The 15,754-nt window shown below is 52.9% G+C and overlaps 1 protein-coding gene across 2 annotated transcripts in view; it reads left to right on the top strand.

Annotated features, from left to right (window-relative positions):
- Positions 1-15,754, top strand: part of Acot11 (acyl-CoA thioesterase 11) — a 49,758-nt gene that overhangs the window by 32,247 nt on the left and 1,757 nt on the right. For both annotated transcript variants that reach the window (XM_028888105.2, XM_028888095.2), the window contains exons 4-15: positions 639-699; positions 1,567-1,665; positions 2,012-2,147; positions 5,488-5,641; positions 6,457-6,576; positions 7,900-8,044; positions 9,068-9,123; positions 10,411-10,477; positions 10,777-10,860; positions 11,674-11,804; positions 14,910-15,041; positions 15,585-15,711. In XM_028888105.2, the coding sequence (XP_028743938.1) occupies positions 639-699; positions 1,567-1,665; positions 2,012-2,147; positions 5,488-5,641; positions 6,457-6,576; positions 7,900-8,044; positions 9,068-9,123; positions 10,411-10,477; positions 10,777-10,860; positions 11,674-11,804; positions 14,910-15,041; positions 15,585-15,711 (1,312 nt within the window). The remainder of the gene's footprint in view (positions 1-638; positions 700-1,566; positions 1,666-2,011; positions 2,148-5,487; positions 5,642-6,456; positions 6,577-7,899; positions 8,045-9,067; positions 9,124-10,410; positions 10,478-10,776; positions 10,861-11,673; positions 11,805-14,909; positions 15,042-15,584; positions 15,712-15,754) is intronic.

The following is a 15,754-nucleotide window of genomic DNA, read 5'->3' as shown; positions in this document are numbered from 1 at the left end:
TCCCCTCCTCTTTCCCGCCATTGGCACTTGGCAAGCATTTGGTAAAGGTGGATGTGTTAACTCAGTTGGCCACTGTTTATGGAGGTCTTACCCTGCTGCCTGTGCTTGGTGTGTTGGTGAGCAAAATGCATGCTCCCTGGGTTGGGGTGTGACTCACAGTTGAGCACGTGGCTGCTCCGCACAGGCCCTGGCTTTCAGGAACCACAGACATGACATGGAAGAGAGAGCAAAAGCCAGGGGCTTTGGCCCAGTGCGGTTTAAGGGCTGGGGAGGCAGAGGTCACACTCCAGGAGGAATGTTGGAAGGTGAGCTCTGGACACTGTGGGGGTAGGGGCGCTGTCCCAGGTAGGGGACTGCAGGGCAAAAAGAGGCCACGTAGCTCCTGGACCGTGGGGCGGGAGGGATCGAGAAGCGTAAAATCAGGCTCTCTGGGAGCTCTGATGTCTCCAGCTGTGGGGAGCGCTCCTGTTGTGTGTGTGTGTGTGTGTGTGTGTGTGTGTGTGTGTGTGTGTGTCCCGGCTTGGTGATATTGCAGACGTGCATATGTTCTGGGAGTCCTGAAGGGCTTTTGTTAACCCCCATCTCTGAGGTGCTGGGCGTCTGAGGCCCCAGTCCTCACCCTGATTTCCTCTCCACAGTGTCGGCCAAGTGGTGAATATCAAGGCCAAGGTGAACCGGGCCTTCAACTCCAGCATGGAGGTGTGTGTGGCTGGCCCTGCTGGGGGCGGGATGGCCCTTCTGTTCCACTCAACCCAAGGCCCCTCACCCTATAGGGCCCTGACTAGAGTTCCAAAATGGCTGGCTGGGGGAGGAGGACTGGAAGGCTTTCTTTGCTAACATCCCATAGTGCAGGAGGACTCATGGAGGCCAGGAAGGGGAGCGGGCTTGCTCAGGCTTCTACTGGCCAGGCACATTCAGTAGCAGGTCGTGAAAGTTTGGGCAGGGCAGTACCGTATCTGGTCATGGTGCTGCAATGGGAGAGCCCGGGCTTTTGCCTGTTAGCTCACCTCAGTGGCCTCTGTCCCCACATCTGTACAATGGGCCCATGGCTCCTGCTCTCAGGGCACTGTAGGTTTAGTGGGAGGGTGATGCGATGATGTACAGGCTTTGTGAGCTACTGAGGACTTCATTTCTTCTCCCGGACTTTATTTAGGTCCTGCAACATTACCTAGTGAGCCATTGATTCCTGAGAGCCACAGAGGGTGGGGTAACAGGGTCCTGACTGTGCTTCTGGGCAGCACACAGACGCCCAGTTACTCCCCAGGCATCCCACAAATCTGTCCTTTCAGTATCAACAGTTTTTAAACCCTTTCAGTAATCCCTCCAGGGTAGCTGTGACCCCACGCCCATTCTATAGACGAGGAAACAGACTCAGAGAAGGCAAGTGCATTGCCCAAGGTTTTCCAGGGAACCAAGGGAAGGTCAGAACTAACTGGTGTTCCACACCTGATAGGGGACAGGGAAACTCCAGAGGCCCAGCCTGGTGTCTCTTTAGTCTCACCAAGCTGCAGGTCTTGATTACTCAGCATCCTTTCCACCCTCCCCCATGCCCCTCCCCCTCTCTAGGTGGGCATCCAGGTGGTCTCTGAGGACCTGTGCTCTGAGAAGCAGTGGAATGTGTGCAAGGCCCTGGCCACCTTTGTGGCCCACCGGGAGCTCTCCAAGGTAGGTGGCTCTCCCAGCTGCCCAGTTATACCTGCCATACCCCACCCCCAGTGGGACGATCCGACCCAGGTACCTCCTGCCCCTTCCCCATCTCTTCCTGCACATTTAAACAGGAGGAATCTTCGGAACACTGTGTTCTAAACAGATCCCTCTATTTTCTGGGACTTTGTCCAAGATATGCCCTGCTGGCTTACAATGGGGGCAGGAAGGTGGGCACAGAGGGGAGAGATCTCTGGAGCCCTCCCCCCTCCCACTCCCCAGCATCCCAGACCCATTAGGTACCAGCTTCAGGCATCAGGCCACTGCGCTCTTAGGAAACTTGCCCCCCCTGTCTCTTGGCCAACAGGTGAAGCTAAAGCAGGTCATACCATTGACAGAGGAGGAGAAGACGGAGCACGGGGTGGCGGCTGAGCGCCGGCGCATGCGCCTGGTCTATGCGGACACCATCAAGGACCTCCTGAGCCACTGTGCCATCCAGGACGGTGAGTGTGGCTGTGTGCACAAGACGGGAGCTGGGTGTACGCAGGAGGACAGCCTGTGTCCTCAAACTCCCTTTGAGTGGAAGGAGGAAGAGATCCCCTATGGACCTCTGTCCCTGGTGGCCTCAGGCTCCTCTGGCCTCCTTGGCCTCAAGACCTCTTCCAGGGAAGGCAGATGCTGGGGCCATTCCCTCACAGCCCGGAAGCAGTGGAGGTGGAGTGGGTGGGTCCTGTTGGAATCCCCGTCACACACAGTGCGTCTGGGCCTCTGGAGATGTGTGGGATGATAGTGTGGGAAGGCAGTGTTAGGCTAGGCTTTGAAGACTTGTAGGAATTTTAAAAAGTGTCTGTGTACAGGTGTGTGTGTGTGTGTTTTCTTTTCCCCCCAGGAAAAATAAAAAGATGAGAAGCAAGGCTCCCTCCATCCCAGAGCCCAGGTCATCTCCCTTGAGGCAAAGACGGCCTCCTAGTTTTGAATATCTTTCTAGGGATGCTCCCCGTCACATGTGTGTTATTTAGTCCCTGTTTTCAGCCCTAAGGGAACACATAGGACACATTGTTCTGTATCTTGATGTTGATTTTTTTCTTTATAAAAATCTCTCTTGATGATTGTTCTCTGTTGGTACGGGATGATCTGCCTTGGACTGGGTGGGATTTTGGCAGGTGGCGAGGTGAGGAAGGTGTTTTACAGAGGACGAAGGCCCTGGGTGTAGAAACAGGAACCTCGGGTTCTTTATCCATCTCCCTGGTCTTAAGTGAGGTCTTCCTTGATACTAAAGTTTAAAGAGCCCATTTCAGACAAATAAGAGGTTATTTGGCTGAGCCAAGTGACGCACACCAGTAATCTTAGCATTCTGGAGACTGAAGCCAGCCTTGCTGACATATGAGGTTCAAGGCCACCCTGGGATATGTAGTGAGATCCTGTCTCAAAATAAACAAACAAAAACTGAGTGTTGGCTGAGCATAGTGGTTCGTACTGGCAATTCCAGCAGCGACACGACACAGGAGGCTGAGGCATCAGGATCAGGAGTTGAAGACCAGCCTGGCTATACCACATGAAACCCCATCTTATCCCCTCAACACCTCCCTCCCCTCAAAATACCTGCAAGAACACCTGGTGTGGTGACTTATTCCTGTAATTCTAGCACTTGGAAGGCTGGAGGCAGGAACATGCTATGAGTTTGTTCCTGAGCTCTACAGTGAGTTTCTGGCTAGTCTGGGCTGCAGATTAAGATCCCATTCAAAAACCCCAAGAGAGGATCTGTGAGATGGCTCAGCACATAAAGAAACTTGCTGTGCAAGCTTGACAATCCGGATTCAATTCCCAGAACCTACTTAAAGGTGAAAGGAGAGAGCCGACCTCACAACATTGTCCTTTGGCTTTCAAATGCACTCTGTGGCAAAAAGCACCCCCCCATCATCATCATCATCATCATCATCATCATCATCACAATAATAATAAATTAACAAAACAAAACCAAAGAAGAGCCAGACAAGGTGTCACATCCCTATAATCTCAGCACTTGGGAGGCAGAGGCAGGAGTATCACCACAAGCTTAAGGCCAGCCTGTTCTGTATATTGACTTCTAGCCCAGTCAGACCTACAAGGAGAGACCTTGTCTAAAAAAATAAATAAAACACACAGAGGTTCTGGTAGAGTATTTGACTAACGTGCACATGGCCCCGTGTTCAAGTCCCACCACTGAAAACAACAAAACCCACAAACCGGGTAATTGTTCTTTGCCAAAATGGGGAGTGAGCATCTGGAACTCACTGACCGCGCGCTGAGCTCTGAGCTCCCTATGCCCCGTCGTGCTGGGCTTGGGGGATGCCAGAGGAAACCGCTCTCCCAGTTGGTTTGGTCCTGTGGATCTGTCCATTCCGTCACAACCCTCCCAAACCCCTGCTGTGTAGATGTAACCAACCGTCTTATTAAATAAGAAACACAGAACCATCCCGGCACTCGAGAGGCAGAGCCAGGCGGATCTCTGTGAGTTCAAGGCCAGCCTGGGCTACCAAGTGAGTTCCAGGAAAAGGCGCAAAGCTACACAGAGAAACCCTGTCTCGAAAAAACCAAAAAAAAAAAAAGAAAGAAAGAAAGAAACACAGAACCAATGCAAAGAAGAAAGCCAAGAGGTCAGAGCTAAGAGCTAAAACCTTACCCTTCCTCCTGCGGTGGTCCTACCTCTCCAAACCAGAGCTACTTCCTGTGTGTCTTTCCTTTTATAGTGTTTCTGTTCTGCCTTCTCATTGGTTGTAAACCCAATCACATGACCGCCTCGTCACGGCCTGTCTGTATAGACCTCCAGGTTTTCTATGATTGGTACTGAGATTAAAGGCGTGTGTCTCCAATGCTGGCTGTATCCCTGAACACACAGAGACTTACCTAGCTCTGCCTACCAAGTACTGGGATTACAAGCGTATGCAACCACTGCCCTGCTTTCCTATGGCTTGCTAATAGCTCTGACCCCCGGGCAACTTTATTTATTAACATACAAATAAAATATCACCATACTGCTGTCCCGACAGCCTACCTCCAAGGGTCAGTCTAGATACCTCTGCCTGGCGTCCAAGCCTCACAGACCCAGGGCCCGAGTCCTCCCCTAAGCCTACCCAAAGGCCTTGGCGCCTGCCAGCACCTCCTCCAGACTTGGGTTTACGTCATTCTCAGCTTCTGCTTCCCTGTCCTGCCTTTCCTGGGACATCCCACCAGGCCTTTCACCCGAGTGAAGGTTGTCTCTCTGCTGGGTGCTGTGCAGAGGACTCTCTCAGGATTCTGGAGACACAGGACAGCACCTTGCTTCAGTTGGCCACCTTGGCATCGGCTCCCTGAACCCCTGAGGTCCCATTTGCTCATTGGCTTCTCCTGCCCTGGGTGTCCTAATGCCACTCCTGCAAGGAACAGGGACTGGTCAGGGTAGGAGGCAGCAAGGGCCATCCTGAAAACGTAGCCGCTGACTGTGAGCTGAGCACGTGACAGTCACAATCATCCCTCACTGACACCCAGTCCCGTCCGGCTGAGGCTGACACTTGCTCCTTACAGATGTGTGTCTGAGATCCAGCAGTTTGCTTGACGCATCCGCGGTCACACAGCCTGTGTTGGGTGGGGCAGGGGTTGGCTCAGGTGTGCCTCATCTCACAGCCTTGCTCTGTCTGCTGCCCTGTGGCAGGCTTAAGTCCCTCCTCCCGTGTCCTTCCATCCTTTACCCAGGGCCATTCTAGGCCTTGCGATCACTTGGTGGTATTAAATTAATGCTCCAGGGTGGGGGTCCGTGTCTTGGGGCTGCCACGGACAGTCTGTCCTTAGGGATCTTCTCACCTCCCTGCCATGTTCCCTGACCAGATCTAGACAAGGACTGCAGCAATATGGTGCCAGCAGAGAGGACCCGAGTGGAGAGCGTGGAACTGGTGCTGCCTCCTCATGCCAACCATCAGGGCAATACCTTTGGGGGCCAGATCATGGCCTGGATGGAGAACGTGGCCACCATTGCAGCCAGGTGAGACAGCCGCTCTTTGTGTCTTCTCTGCTTCTTCCAGAGGTTGTTTCCTTGGCAAGAGAGACCCTCACTATGGCAGGACTTCCCACCATTCAGCACACTGCCCAGCCCCACCATAACGCCACCATGCACCAGTCCCTCTTTCTAGTGGACCGGAGTTCATGGCACTCAGTTGCCAGGGATTAAAAAAAGGTAGTTGTGATAACCAGTGGTCATTGTCCACACCCCTGTGCCTCCGTGGCTTTGTCTTGGCTGTCCTCTCAGCCCTCCCCTAAGCCACCCTCCTCCACTAGGCTAGTTTCCGTTCTTAGAGACCAGCTCAGGCCACCTCTTCTCTGAAGGTAAGTTCGAGACAGTGTCTAAGCAATAACATTGGAGAAGCCTGGCCTGTGAGTGTGAGACCAGAGGAATCCAGGGCCTGGATGATCAGGGAAGGCTTCCTGGTGGAGGAGCACCGTGCTGGGGTCTCCAGTGACAAGAAGCTTTTCAGGAGGGGTAGGCCTCGAGGTCTCAGGGGACATAGACACGGAGGCAAATATGCCAAGGGAAGGAGGAGGAGGGGTTTGCTTCAGGTCATACTCTCGCTTGCTTTCTTCTGGCCTCAAATTCAGCTCCTTTCTAGCCCTGCACCGTGGCGTCAGCATGCTAAGCTGGAAGCAGCTTTAGTGCTGTGCACGGAGCAGAATCATCCCTGGACTGGGGCAGAGGACCAGGTCCAGGATGGGTTAGGGGCTAAGGACTGGAGAAGGCTAGCCCAAGCACCCTGATGCAGTACCGACCACATCTTCTGTCTCTCTCCCTGTTCTTCCTCCCAGCCGGCTCTGTCATGCCCACCCTACACTCAAGGCCATCGAGATGTTCCATTTCCGAGGCCCGTCACAGGTGGGGGACCGTCTGGTGCTCAAGGCCATCGTGAATAACGCCTTCAAGCATAGGTGAGGGGTCGGGGTGGGTGGAACTGGGCCACCAAGGGTCGAGGGTTTTTCCTGATGCTAGAAACTACCTAATGCAGACCTACCAAGCCTTTCCCCTGAGGATGAGGTCTGAACTGCTGAGTGTTCACATGGCCCAAGTTTAGCTAGTATTCCCTCTTCTGGAACGATCCATGACTCCCACTGTTGTCCAATGGCGGCATTGGGGTTTTCCTATGGGGTTTTCCATAGGTGCTGTGCCTCTTGCCAGCTGTGAAGCTGCCCTGTGTTTGTGAGCCCCATCTCTCTCCGGCTTGGCTGGAGGACTGAGATCTGGGGGGTGCACAGATCATAGGGTTGCTCTGGGGGTGCACAGGTCACAGGGTCTCTTCTTGCTCACGTTTCCCCGATCCTTTCCTACCCATGTCCTAAAACAGGGATTCTAACCTCTCACTCTGGAATGAGTTCTGATGTCTAGTCTCACCACAGCTGGCTTTCAGTAAAGGCTATTTCTGAGAACTTGTGTGCTCATTAAGGGTGAGCAATCTGGAGCAGGGCAGCCTGGGTTCAAGTTTGGCTCCACTGCTCACAGGCTGTGCGACGTTGACCAAGTTATTTAACACCTCTTTCTCTGCATCCCCAGGGCTGGGAGTATAAGGTTGACCTTTAGCTCATGTCAATCCTCCTGCCTCGGCATCCCTAGTATTGAGATTACTAGCACACGCCAGCATGCCTAGCTTCCTTTGTAATTTCCAATGACTTAATTTTTAAGAAATTACCTTTATTTATTTATAGTGGTGTGTGTGTGTGTGTGTGTGTGTGTGTGTGTGTGTGTGTGTGTGATACCTGAACGCGCCCACGTGGAAGTCAGAAGACAATTTGTGGGAATCAGTTTTCTATCTTTGACTATGTAGGTCCCTGAGATCAAACTTGGGTCATCAGACCTGGCGGCAAACGCCTTTCCTGCTGAGCCATGCACACACACACACACACACACACACACACACACACACACACACACCCCGCGGTGACTTTTGGGTGTCTTTGTTTTCTTGCTTTGTTGACTTCCTGGGCTGTTAGCCTGAGGTCTGGCTGGGCAGGTTCACTCTTCACTGTGTTGAACACACTAGGTGCTCTGTGAGATGACAGAAGAGGACAGGTATGTTCTGAAGGCCAGTGGGATTTGGGTCTGGTTGCTGGAAGAACTGCAGGAGAGTGTGTACATACTCTATGTGCACCGGCTTGCCTGTGTGTGTACTTGTGTGTTAGTGTGTGAGTGTGTGATGTGGAAGGGTGTGGCTTGGGGAAGGTGCATTGAACTTGACTCCATCCTTCACTTGACCTTAGCATGGAGGTGGGCGTGTGCGTGGAGGCTTATCGCCAGGAGGCCGAGACCCAGCGACGGCATATCAACAGTGCCTTCATGACCTTTGTGGTCCTGGACAAAGATGACCAGCCTCAGAAGCTGCCCTGGATTCGTCCCCAGCCTGGGGTAAGTGCTCTATCCCCAAATTCCCTCACTTGTCACTCTGTGTGTGGCAGTCCCATCCCTGGCTCTTCACTAAGGTACAACCAGATTTGAGTGTCCTGGTCATGACTCAGGGATTCCCCCTATGAAGCCGGGTACCTGCTCTGCCTCCCAAAACTGCAACATACCATGGGGGTCTGACTGATGTCGGGGGATCATGGACCTGAACAGCCCATGGGTTGCAGAGACCCCTGGCTTGGGAGCCCTGGGCTGGTAGGACCTCACTCCTGCCACATTCTTGGACACATATTTCTGTGAGTTTCAGTCCTTATCTGTGTGGTTAGTGTTCTGCAACTTCTGCCTACCAAGATGCGGCTGTGGGGAAGCAGCTGCCTGCCTGCAAAGCCCTGCAGCCCTTGGGAAACTGTGATGGTCAGCATTATGGGGACAGGGGCAAGGGCACATGGATGCCTGGGTTCTGCGTCTGTGGCTTGTTGGAGACCAATTGCTGTCTTTGTGATTTTGAGTTGTGGGAAGGCTGTGGAGGAGGTGAGTTCTGAAGCTGGTCTTCTGAGTTCTGATCCCGGCTCCACCCCATACTCCTATGACCTTGGGAACCATTAAACTCTCTGAGCCTCAATTTCCTCCTGTGTAAACTGAGAATCACAGATTATTAACTCAGGAACAGAAAGCAGGTGTGCTCTCAAGCAGAGCCCTCGTGAGGGCCTAGTTCCCAGCAAGTGCTCAGTGAATGTGGCTCTGGGTATCACTGTGAGGTCTTTTCACATCTCTTCTCCATTGGGGAAAACTGAGGCACAGAAGAGGTCCAGGGTACTCAAGGTCACCAAGGGCTCCATGGGGAGCTAAACTACAGCTTGGGGCCCTGGCACTTTACTAGGAAGGACGTTTTGACCCCTACTGTCCTAGCAAGATCTAGGCTTCTCTACAGAATGTAGGGTTCTCTGGCCCCGGAGGACAGGGATGGCAGAGCTATGGACTAGCTGGACATCCCACCTATACCACAACCTGTCCCTGCTTCCTTCCTAGGAGGGGGAACGGCGATACCGAGAGGCCAGTGCCAGGAAGAAGATCCGCCTGGACAGGCGAGTGGGGCTGGCCAGTGGGAAGGACATGGTTCAGGGCTGGGCTCCACCCGCTGGCTCCAGACATTTGAGCTTCTTCTGGGTACTCCTGGGCTCAGTACTGGGTTGTCCTCCCCATCCCCTTTATTTTTATTTTATTTTATTTAGAGATAGGAGCTCACACTGTAGCCTTATAGCCTAGGCTGGGCTGGAACTCACTAAGTAGTTCAGACTGGTCTTGAACTTTTGGGAGTCCTCTGCCTCTGTCTTCTGGCCGGGCCCTTTGCATTGCATACTCTTTTGCCTTCAATGTTGACACACAAAGCGTCTTACTGCCCTTTCATCCACCAGGACACTGAGGACAGAGAGTTAGGTCTCTCGTTTTGGGGACACACAGTTGAGTGAGATCTACTGTTGGTCCTGGCTTGATCTGGGGGATTTTAAATCTTGTTTTTATCCCATTGACTCTGAAGCCCGTTTGACCTGTTTGATGAAAGGGTCAAGTCTTAGCACTTGGTGGGGATGAGGTAGAGGATTGCCACAAGGTCAGCCTGGGCTACATAGAGAGATCTGTCTCAACCAAAGCAAATGAACTAAAACAAAACCCAGAAAGGTTTAGGGCACAGACCCAGTGACTCAAGTCTGAGTCCACTGTAAAGTACCTTATAAAACTGTAGAGTGGGCTGGAGAGATGGCTCAGTGGTTAAGAGCACTCCTGCTCTCCCAGAGAACCCGGGTTCAACCCCCAGCACCCATATAGCAGCTCACAACTGTCTGTAGCTCCTGTTCCATGGGGATCCAATGCCCTCATACAGACATACATGCAGGCAATCACCTGCATATGAAATAAAAATAAAGAAATCATAAAAAAGTTTAAACAACAACAACAACAATAACAACAACCTGTAGAGTGTTGTAGATGCATCCAGACTCACACACTGTATTAATAAGAAAAGCCTGCATTTCTAGGACATTTATCATATGCTAAGGCCCGTGCTCCTTGAAAAGCCCCTCAGAGGTGGAGATGGCATGGATTCCATTCCAAAGAGAAAACTGAGGCATGGGTGAAGGGGACCCTGAGCCTGGTCCTTTTTCCCTTGCTGGTCCCCTGTGAACTGCTTAGGGTGCTAGCTGAACTCATGTGTTCCCTGATGCTGTTTTCTGGGTGTCGGTGTACCCCATCGCCCTGCCAGGGAGAGTCTTCAACCTCACTGGGCTCAGCATGAGCCTGGCATGCAGTAGGCAATGATGTTTGCTAAGAACAGTGGACTCTGAGAGACCCAGGCTGTCCTCTTCCTTCCCTCTCAGGAAGTACCTTGTGTCCTGTAAGCAGGCAGAAGTGGCCCTGTCTGTCCCCTGGGATCCTAGCAACCAGGTAAAGCCCTGTTTCAAAGCCCACAGGGCCTCCTTTGCTTTTCTTTGGCCAGAGTGGTTTTGGAGGGAAGTCACAGGTCCAGGACCATGGGAAACCCTTTCCTTTCCTGATTGCGGTTCACACACAACATGTGTGTGTGTCTCCTCTTTTGTAAGAGGGAGTGGAGGCCCTGGTTGTGGCTGCTCAGGGCTGTGTGGAGCGCTTGAGGGAGCCTGGACCCCTTTCCCCACATCAGCACAGCCCTACCCAGGGACCCCTGGGGCAGGAGGAGGAAGCATTGGTTGGTGTGCTCTCCCCAGGTGTACCTGAGCTATTACAACGTGTCCTCGCTGAAGACACTTATGGCCAAGGACAACTGGGTGATGTCTGTGGAGAACCGTGAGGTAAGTGATCCACCGGCCACCTTCCTCTCCCTTACAAGTGGCCAAGGTTGGCTGGTGGCAAGCATCAGATTGGGATCTTCAAAGCAATTCAGGGGGGTCATGAAGCCGCCAGGTTAAACATGACTGTCTCTAAGGGCCCTGAGGGAAGTCCCTTTCGTCCTGCCTGCCACCGTTTACCCAGCCTCGAGCCCACGGCTTTGCACAGCCCTTTCCTCCCCACACTCTCCCTTGGCACAGCAGGTCTCTGCGGGGATGGGGCAGTGGGCAGTGTGAGCTCTGTCTCTCTTGCCCGTGACAAGTCACATCCCTACCTGTAACATTAGGGAATAGGATGAAGCCAGGCTCTGGAGACCTGTTGCCTCAGTGACTGCTTTTTCTTTTCTTTTTTAAAGTTATTTATCTATTTTGATGTGTACAGGTGTTTAACCTGTATGTGTCTGTGCACAACATGTAAGCCTAGGGGAAGCCAGACGAGGGTGTCAGATCCCCTGGGACTGGAATTACAGACTGCAGTGGGCTTATAAATTGCCGTGAGAGTACTGGGAACCGAACCCAGGTCCTCTGGAAGAGAAGCCAGTGCTCTTAACCTTTGAGCCATCTCTCCAACCCTGATGACTGCTTCTTAAAGAGGTGTTTTCTGTCTGTCTGCACTGAGCTGTCAGAGGTCCATTTTCATGGGGTTGTGACTAAGTCTCAGAGACGATCAAGCACTTCCCCAGTCAGTGGCAGCCCTGACTTCTAGGAGACCTCGCTCATCAGCGGCATAGTCTGGGGCTGTGGTACAAGAATGAGGCCACCCTCTGTGCTCTGCAGGTCCGCCTGTACATCCTGGAGGAGGAGTTCCTGTCCTTTCACTTGGAGATGGTCGTGCATGTGGACGCTGCCCAGGTCTTTACGCTGCTCTCGGACCTGCGCCGGAGGCCAGAGTGGGACAAGCATTACCGGTGAGGGGCCAGTGCTAGGCGAAAGTGTGTGTGTGTGTGTGTGTGTGTGTGTGTGTGTGTGTGTGTGTGTGTGTGTGAGATTGCCTGCTGATGCTAAGCATCCCCCATGATGCTTTGTTCCATGGGCCTTCTGCAGGGATGGCTCTGACCATAGGGTATAGTTATGTCAGGCTACAGTCAAAGTCATGGGCATGTTGAGGCCCTAGGAAGGGACTGAGCCTAGAGTTGGATGTAGAAGCCTGAGTTTAAGTCCTGTATCTGTTCTCAATGGCTGCGCAACATTGGTCAGGTCATTTCTTTTCTGGGTCTCCATTTCCCCCTCTTCTTAAAAAGTTTTATTTATAGCCGGGCGGTGGTGGTGCACACCTTTAATCCCAGCACTTGGAAGGCAGAGGCAGGCGGATCTCTGTGAGTTCGAGGCCAGCCTGGGCTACAGAGTGAGTTCTAGGACAGGCTCCAATTTTATGAGGATGAGTATTTTGTTTCTTGTTTTTCAAGACAAGGTTTCTGTGTAATCCTGGCTGGTCCTGAACTCACTCTGTAGACCAGGTTGGCCTCGAACTCAGAGATCCACTTGTCTCTGCCCAAGTACTGGCATTAAACACGTGCGCCACCATCGCCCATTGAGTCGGGTGTCTTGCCTGCATGTGTGTCTGTGTACCACATGTGTGTCTGGTGCCAAAGGGGGCTGGAAGAAAGCATTAGATTCTCTGGGACTGGATTTACAGATGGTTGTGAGTTGCTATGTGGGTGCTGGGAATCGAACCCAGGTCCTCTGAAAAGGCAGCCAGTGTTCTTAGCCACTGAGCCAGCTCCCCAGCTCCTACATTTTAAAAAATGGCATTTATTTGTGTATGTGTGTTTGTAGGTCAGACGACAACTCTTAGGTCCCGGGGACTGAACTCAGATCAGCAGGCTTACTGGCAAACTGCCTTATACCCCCTTACCCGCTGAGCCAACTTATGGGGTTGGGAAAGTTAACGTTTAAAGAGGCGTTTGTTCAAGATCCTCAAAGTCATCCTCTGTTCTGCCGATGCCGTGGCTCACTCAGATCCCGGCCTGCATGTGCTTCCCTAGGAGGCTGGATGGACTTGGGAACTCAGGAGCGGCTCAGCAGCAGCTGACTTTCCACGAGAGGCTGCTCCGTCTTTCTGAGTCTGCCCTCAGCAGACAGCTTGTAGCTTCTCTGGGCTTCTCGTCTAAGCTTCGAAGCCGTGGTCGTGCTGGGTTCGGTGGGTAAAGCACTTGCCCACGAGCATGAGAACTTGTATTTGAACCCCTAGGAGCCATGTAAAGCTGGCCATGCCATTCATGTTCGCAACTCCAGTGCTTCTTCTTCCTGATGGGAGATGAGACAGGAGACTCCCTGGAACTTCCCGGGCCAGTTAGCCAGGCACACACAGGTGAATAGCAATGACCAATACTTGAGGTTGTTCATATTCTCAATGCACCATTAAGTGAATACTTGTACTCACAAACACTCATTCTTACGTGCGCACGCGCGCGCACACACACACACACACACACACACACACACAGAGATCAAGAGATAGAATGAGTGAGTGAGAGAGAGCGAGAGCAAGAAGGAAAGGAGGAGAGAGAGAGAGGGAGAGAACGAACTGTGTCTCTTTAAAATGCTGTGCCTGGGCCACCCGGGCCTGCTGGTGGTGTGTTCTAGAAAGCTGAGAGGTGGTGGGTGGTGGCTAGGGAGAGGAATTGGAGAAGGTGGGCTGGTATGGACCAGCTCAAGCTTCACTGAGGGTATGAGTGACCTAAGGGTAAAGAGCCCTCAGCACACTTCTCTAGCTTGGCACAGCCAGCCTGCTTCCAAGCCAGCGCTGTGTGCAGCAGAGGATAGGAGGGGAGAGGGGAGGAGGGAAGAGAAGGGAAGCGGGGGAGGAAGGGAAGGTGCGAATGTGGTCCTGTGTCCTCACGTGACTGTCCTTGTGTGTCTGGGTACCAGTCAATCTATGGTTGTATACCTGGACATATATGTGTGTGCCTGGGCTTGTTATGTCTCTGCCACCAGCCAGGCTGAACATCCCAGCCTTCTTTTCTCATGAGCTCCGTCGCCCAGGGTGGGTTATTCCTCAGCCTCAGTCCCTCTATTTAGTGAGGATACTGAGATGCCCACAGCACAGGGGTGCTGTGGAGGGAGACTGAGTGAGATCTCAGATGTACAGCACCTGGCCCACACTGGGGACTCACCAGATAGCACATACGACTGCCAAATCCTTTAAGAGCTGCCTGGGGTGTGTGCATCCGCGGTCAGATCTGTGCGTTCAGTGGCGTCTACCTGTGTGCCTGCGCATGTGTGCCCATGTGTGAGCATATGCTTAGAGGTAGCTTTTGTGTTCCTGTGTCTATATGTGTCTGAGTCTCTTTTCCCTGTTGCTCTGATGAAATACCCTGACCAAAGCAACTGAAAGGGAGAAGGGGTTTATTCGGCCTCAGGGTTCAAGGTACAGTCCGTTATGGCGGGGAAGTCGAAGCAGCGGACGCTCGGAACAGTTGTTCATACTGCACCCACAATAACAAAACAGAGCGGGACCCACGCATGCTGGCGCTCAGCTCACTTTCTCCATTTTATGACAAAGGAGCGGCGCGACCCACAGTTGAGATGGGTCTTCTTACAGCAATTAATATAATCAAGAGGCTCTCCTACAGGCATGAATGGAGGTCCATCTCCCAGGTGACTCCAGATTCTGTTGTCAGCCCACACTCTCAGTTTGTATACCTGTATTTGCTTGAGTACACGTCTGTGTGCCTGTGTGTTTGCGTGTGTCTATGTATACCTGTGTATTTCTCTGTATATGCATACGTGTCCACGTACCTGTATACTCGCCCTGGTGTGCATGACTATGTGTCTGTTGTGTGTATGTGTGTGTGTGTGTGCACACATGCACGGGCACTTGCATGTACTCATGCATGCATGCATCCTAGAGGGCCTCCACCCTTCCTTCCTCTGGCTCTGCTGAGCTGTGTAGAGGCGAGGAACCCATTCCAGGGCAACTCAGAAGGCTACAACCTGCGGGGCCCTGGCAGAGCCGTTCTCCCATTGAGAGCTGCCGTGGCTCCCGGGTCCTGACTCCGGCCTCCCAACAGGAGTGTGGAGCTGGTGCAGCAGGTAGATGAGGATGACGCCATCTACCACGTCATCAGCCCTGCCCTGAGTGGTAATACCAAGCCCCAAGACTTTGTGATCCTGGCCTCGAGGCGGAAGCCCTGTGACAATGGGTGAGTGTCTGCTTTCTGAGGGGTGCAGTAGGGGTGGGGAGACCTCATCTCCCTCTTCAGGAGGAGCAGCAACTTGGAGTCAGAGCTCTGCTGCCCACTAGTGGTTGGATTCAGAACCCACCAGCGGTTTGCAGGCTGCCAGGGGCGGTGGTGTGGGGGTGTGGGGCTCACTGTGGTAGCAAGGGCCTATTCTGCTCCTGAAAAGCAAGGCTGTTCGTGGTGCTTGCGGCTGAGGGTGCTGCACTTAAGGCCGCAGACAGGGTACCTTTCACATGGCTATCCCTTAGCCTCTGCCCCCTGGAAGCTTGTGACTGGTACCTGCAGCATGCATCTTTTTCTGGAGACAAGGACCAGAAGAATGAAAACCCCAAGGCACACAGAACCATGGGGACACATGGGGCTTGAACCTGGTGCTGCTAACTCAAGATGCCCCCTCCGTACAGCTGGCCCTGAGGGAATAAATCCATGCCTGGGAACAGGACAGGGTCCCCACCTTCTCCTGTGGATGATCTCTGACTCCTTCTCACTCTGACTCCCCTCCAGGGACCCCTACGTCATTGCACTGAGGTCAGTCACACTGCCCACACACCCCGAGATACCGGAATATCAACGCGGAGAGACTCTTTGCTCAGGCTTCTGTCTGTGGCGTGAGGGGGACCAGTTGACTAAGGTGAGGCCTGGTGTCCCTTCTACCCTTTCACCTTTGGGTGAAC

This window comes from Peromyscus leucopus, chromosome 2, assembly GCF_004664715.2.
Source record: "Peromyscus leucopus breed LL Stock chromosome 2, UCI_PerLeu_2.1, whole genome shotgun sequence".
Lineage (NCBI taxonomy): Eukaryota > Metazoa > Chordata > Mammalia > Rodentia > Cricetidae > Peromyscus > Peromyscus leucopus.
The sequence above is the reverse complement of the archived record's forward strand: the minus strand, read 5'-3'. Positions and strand labels throughout refer to the sequence as shown.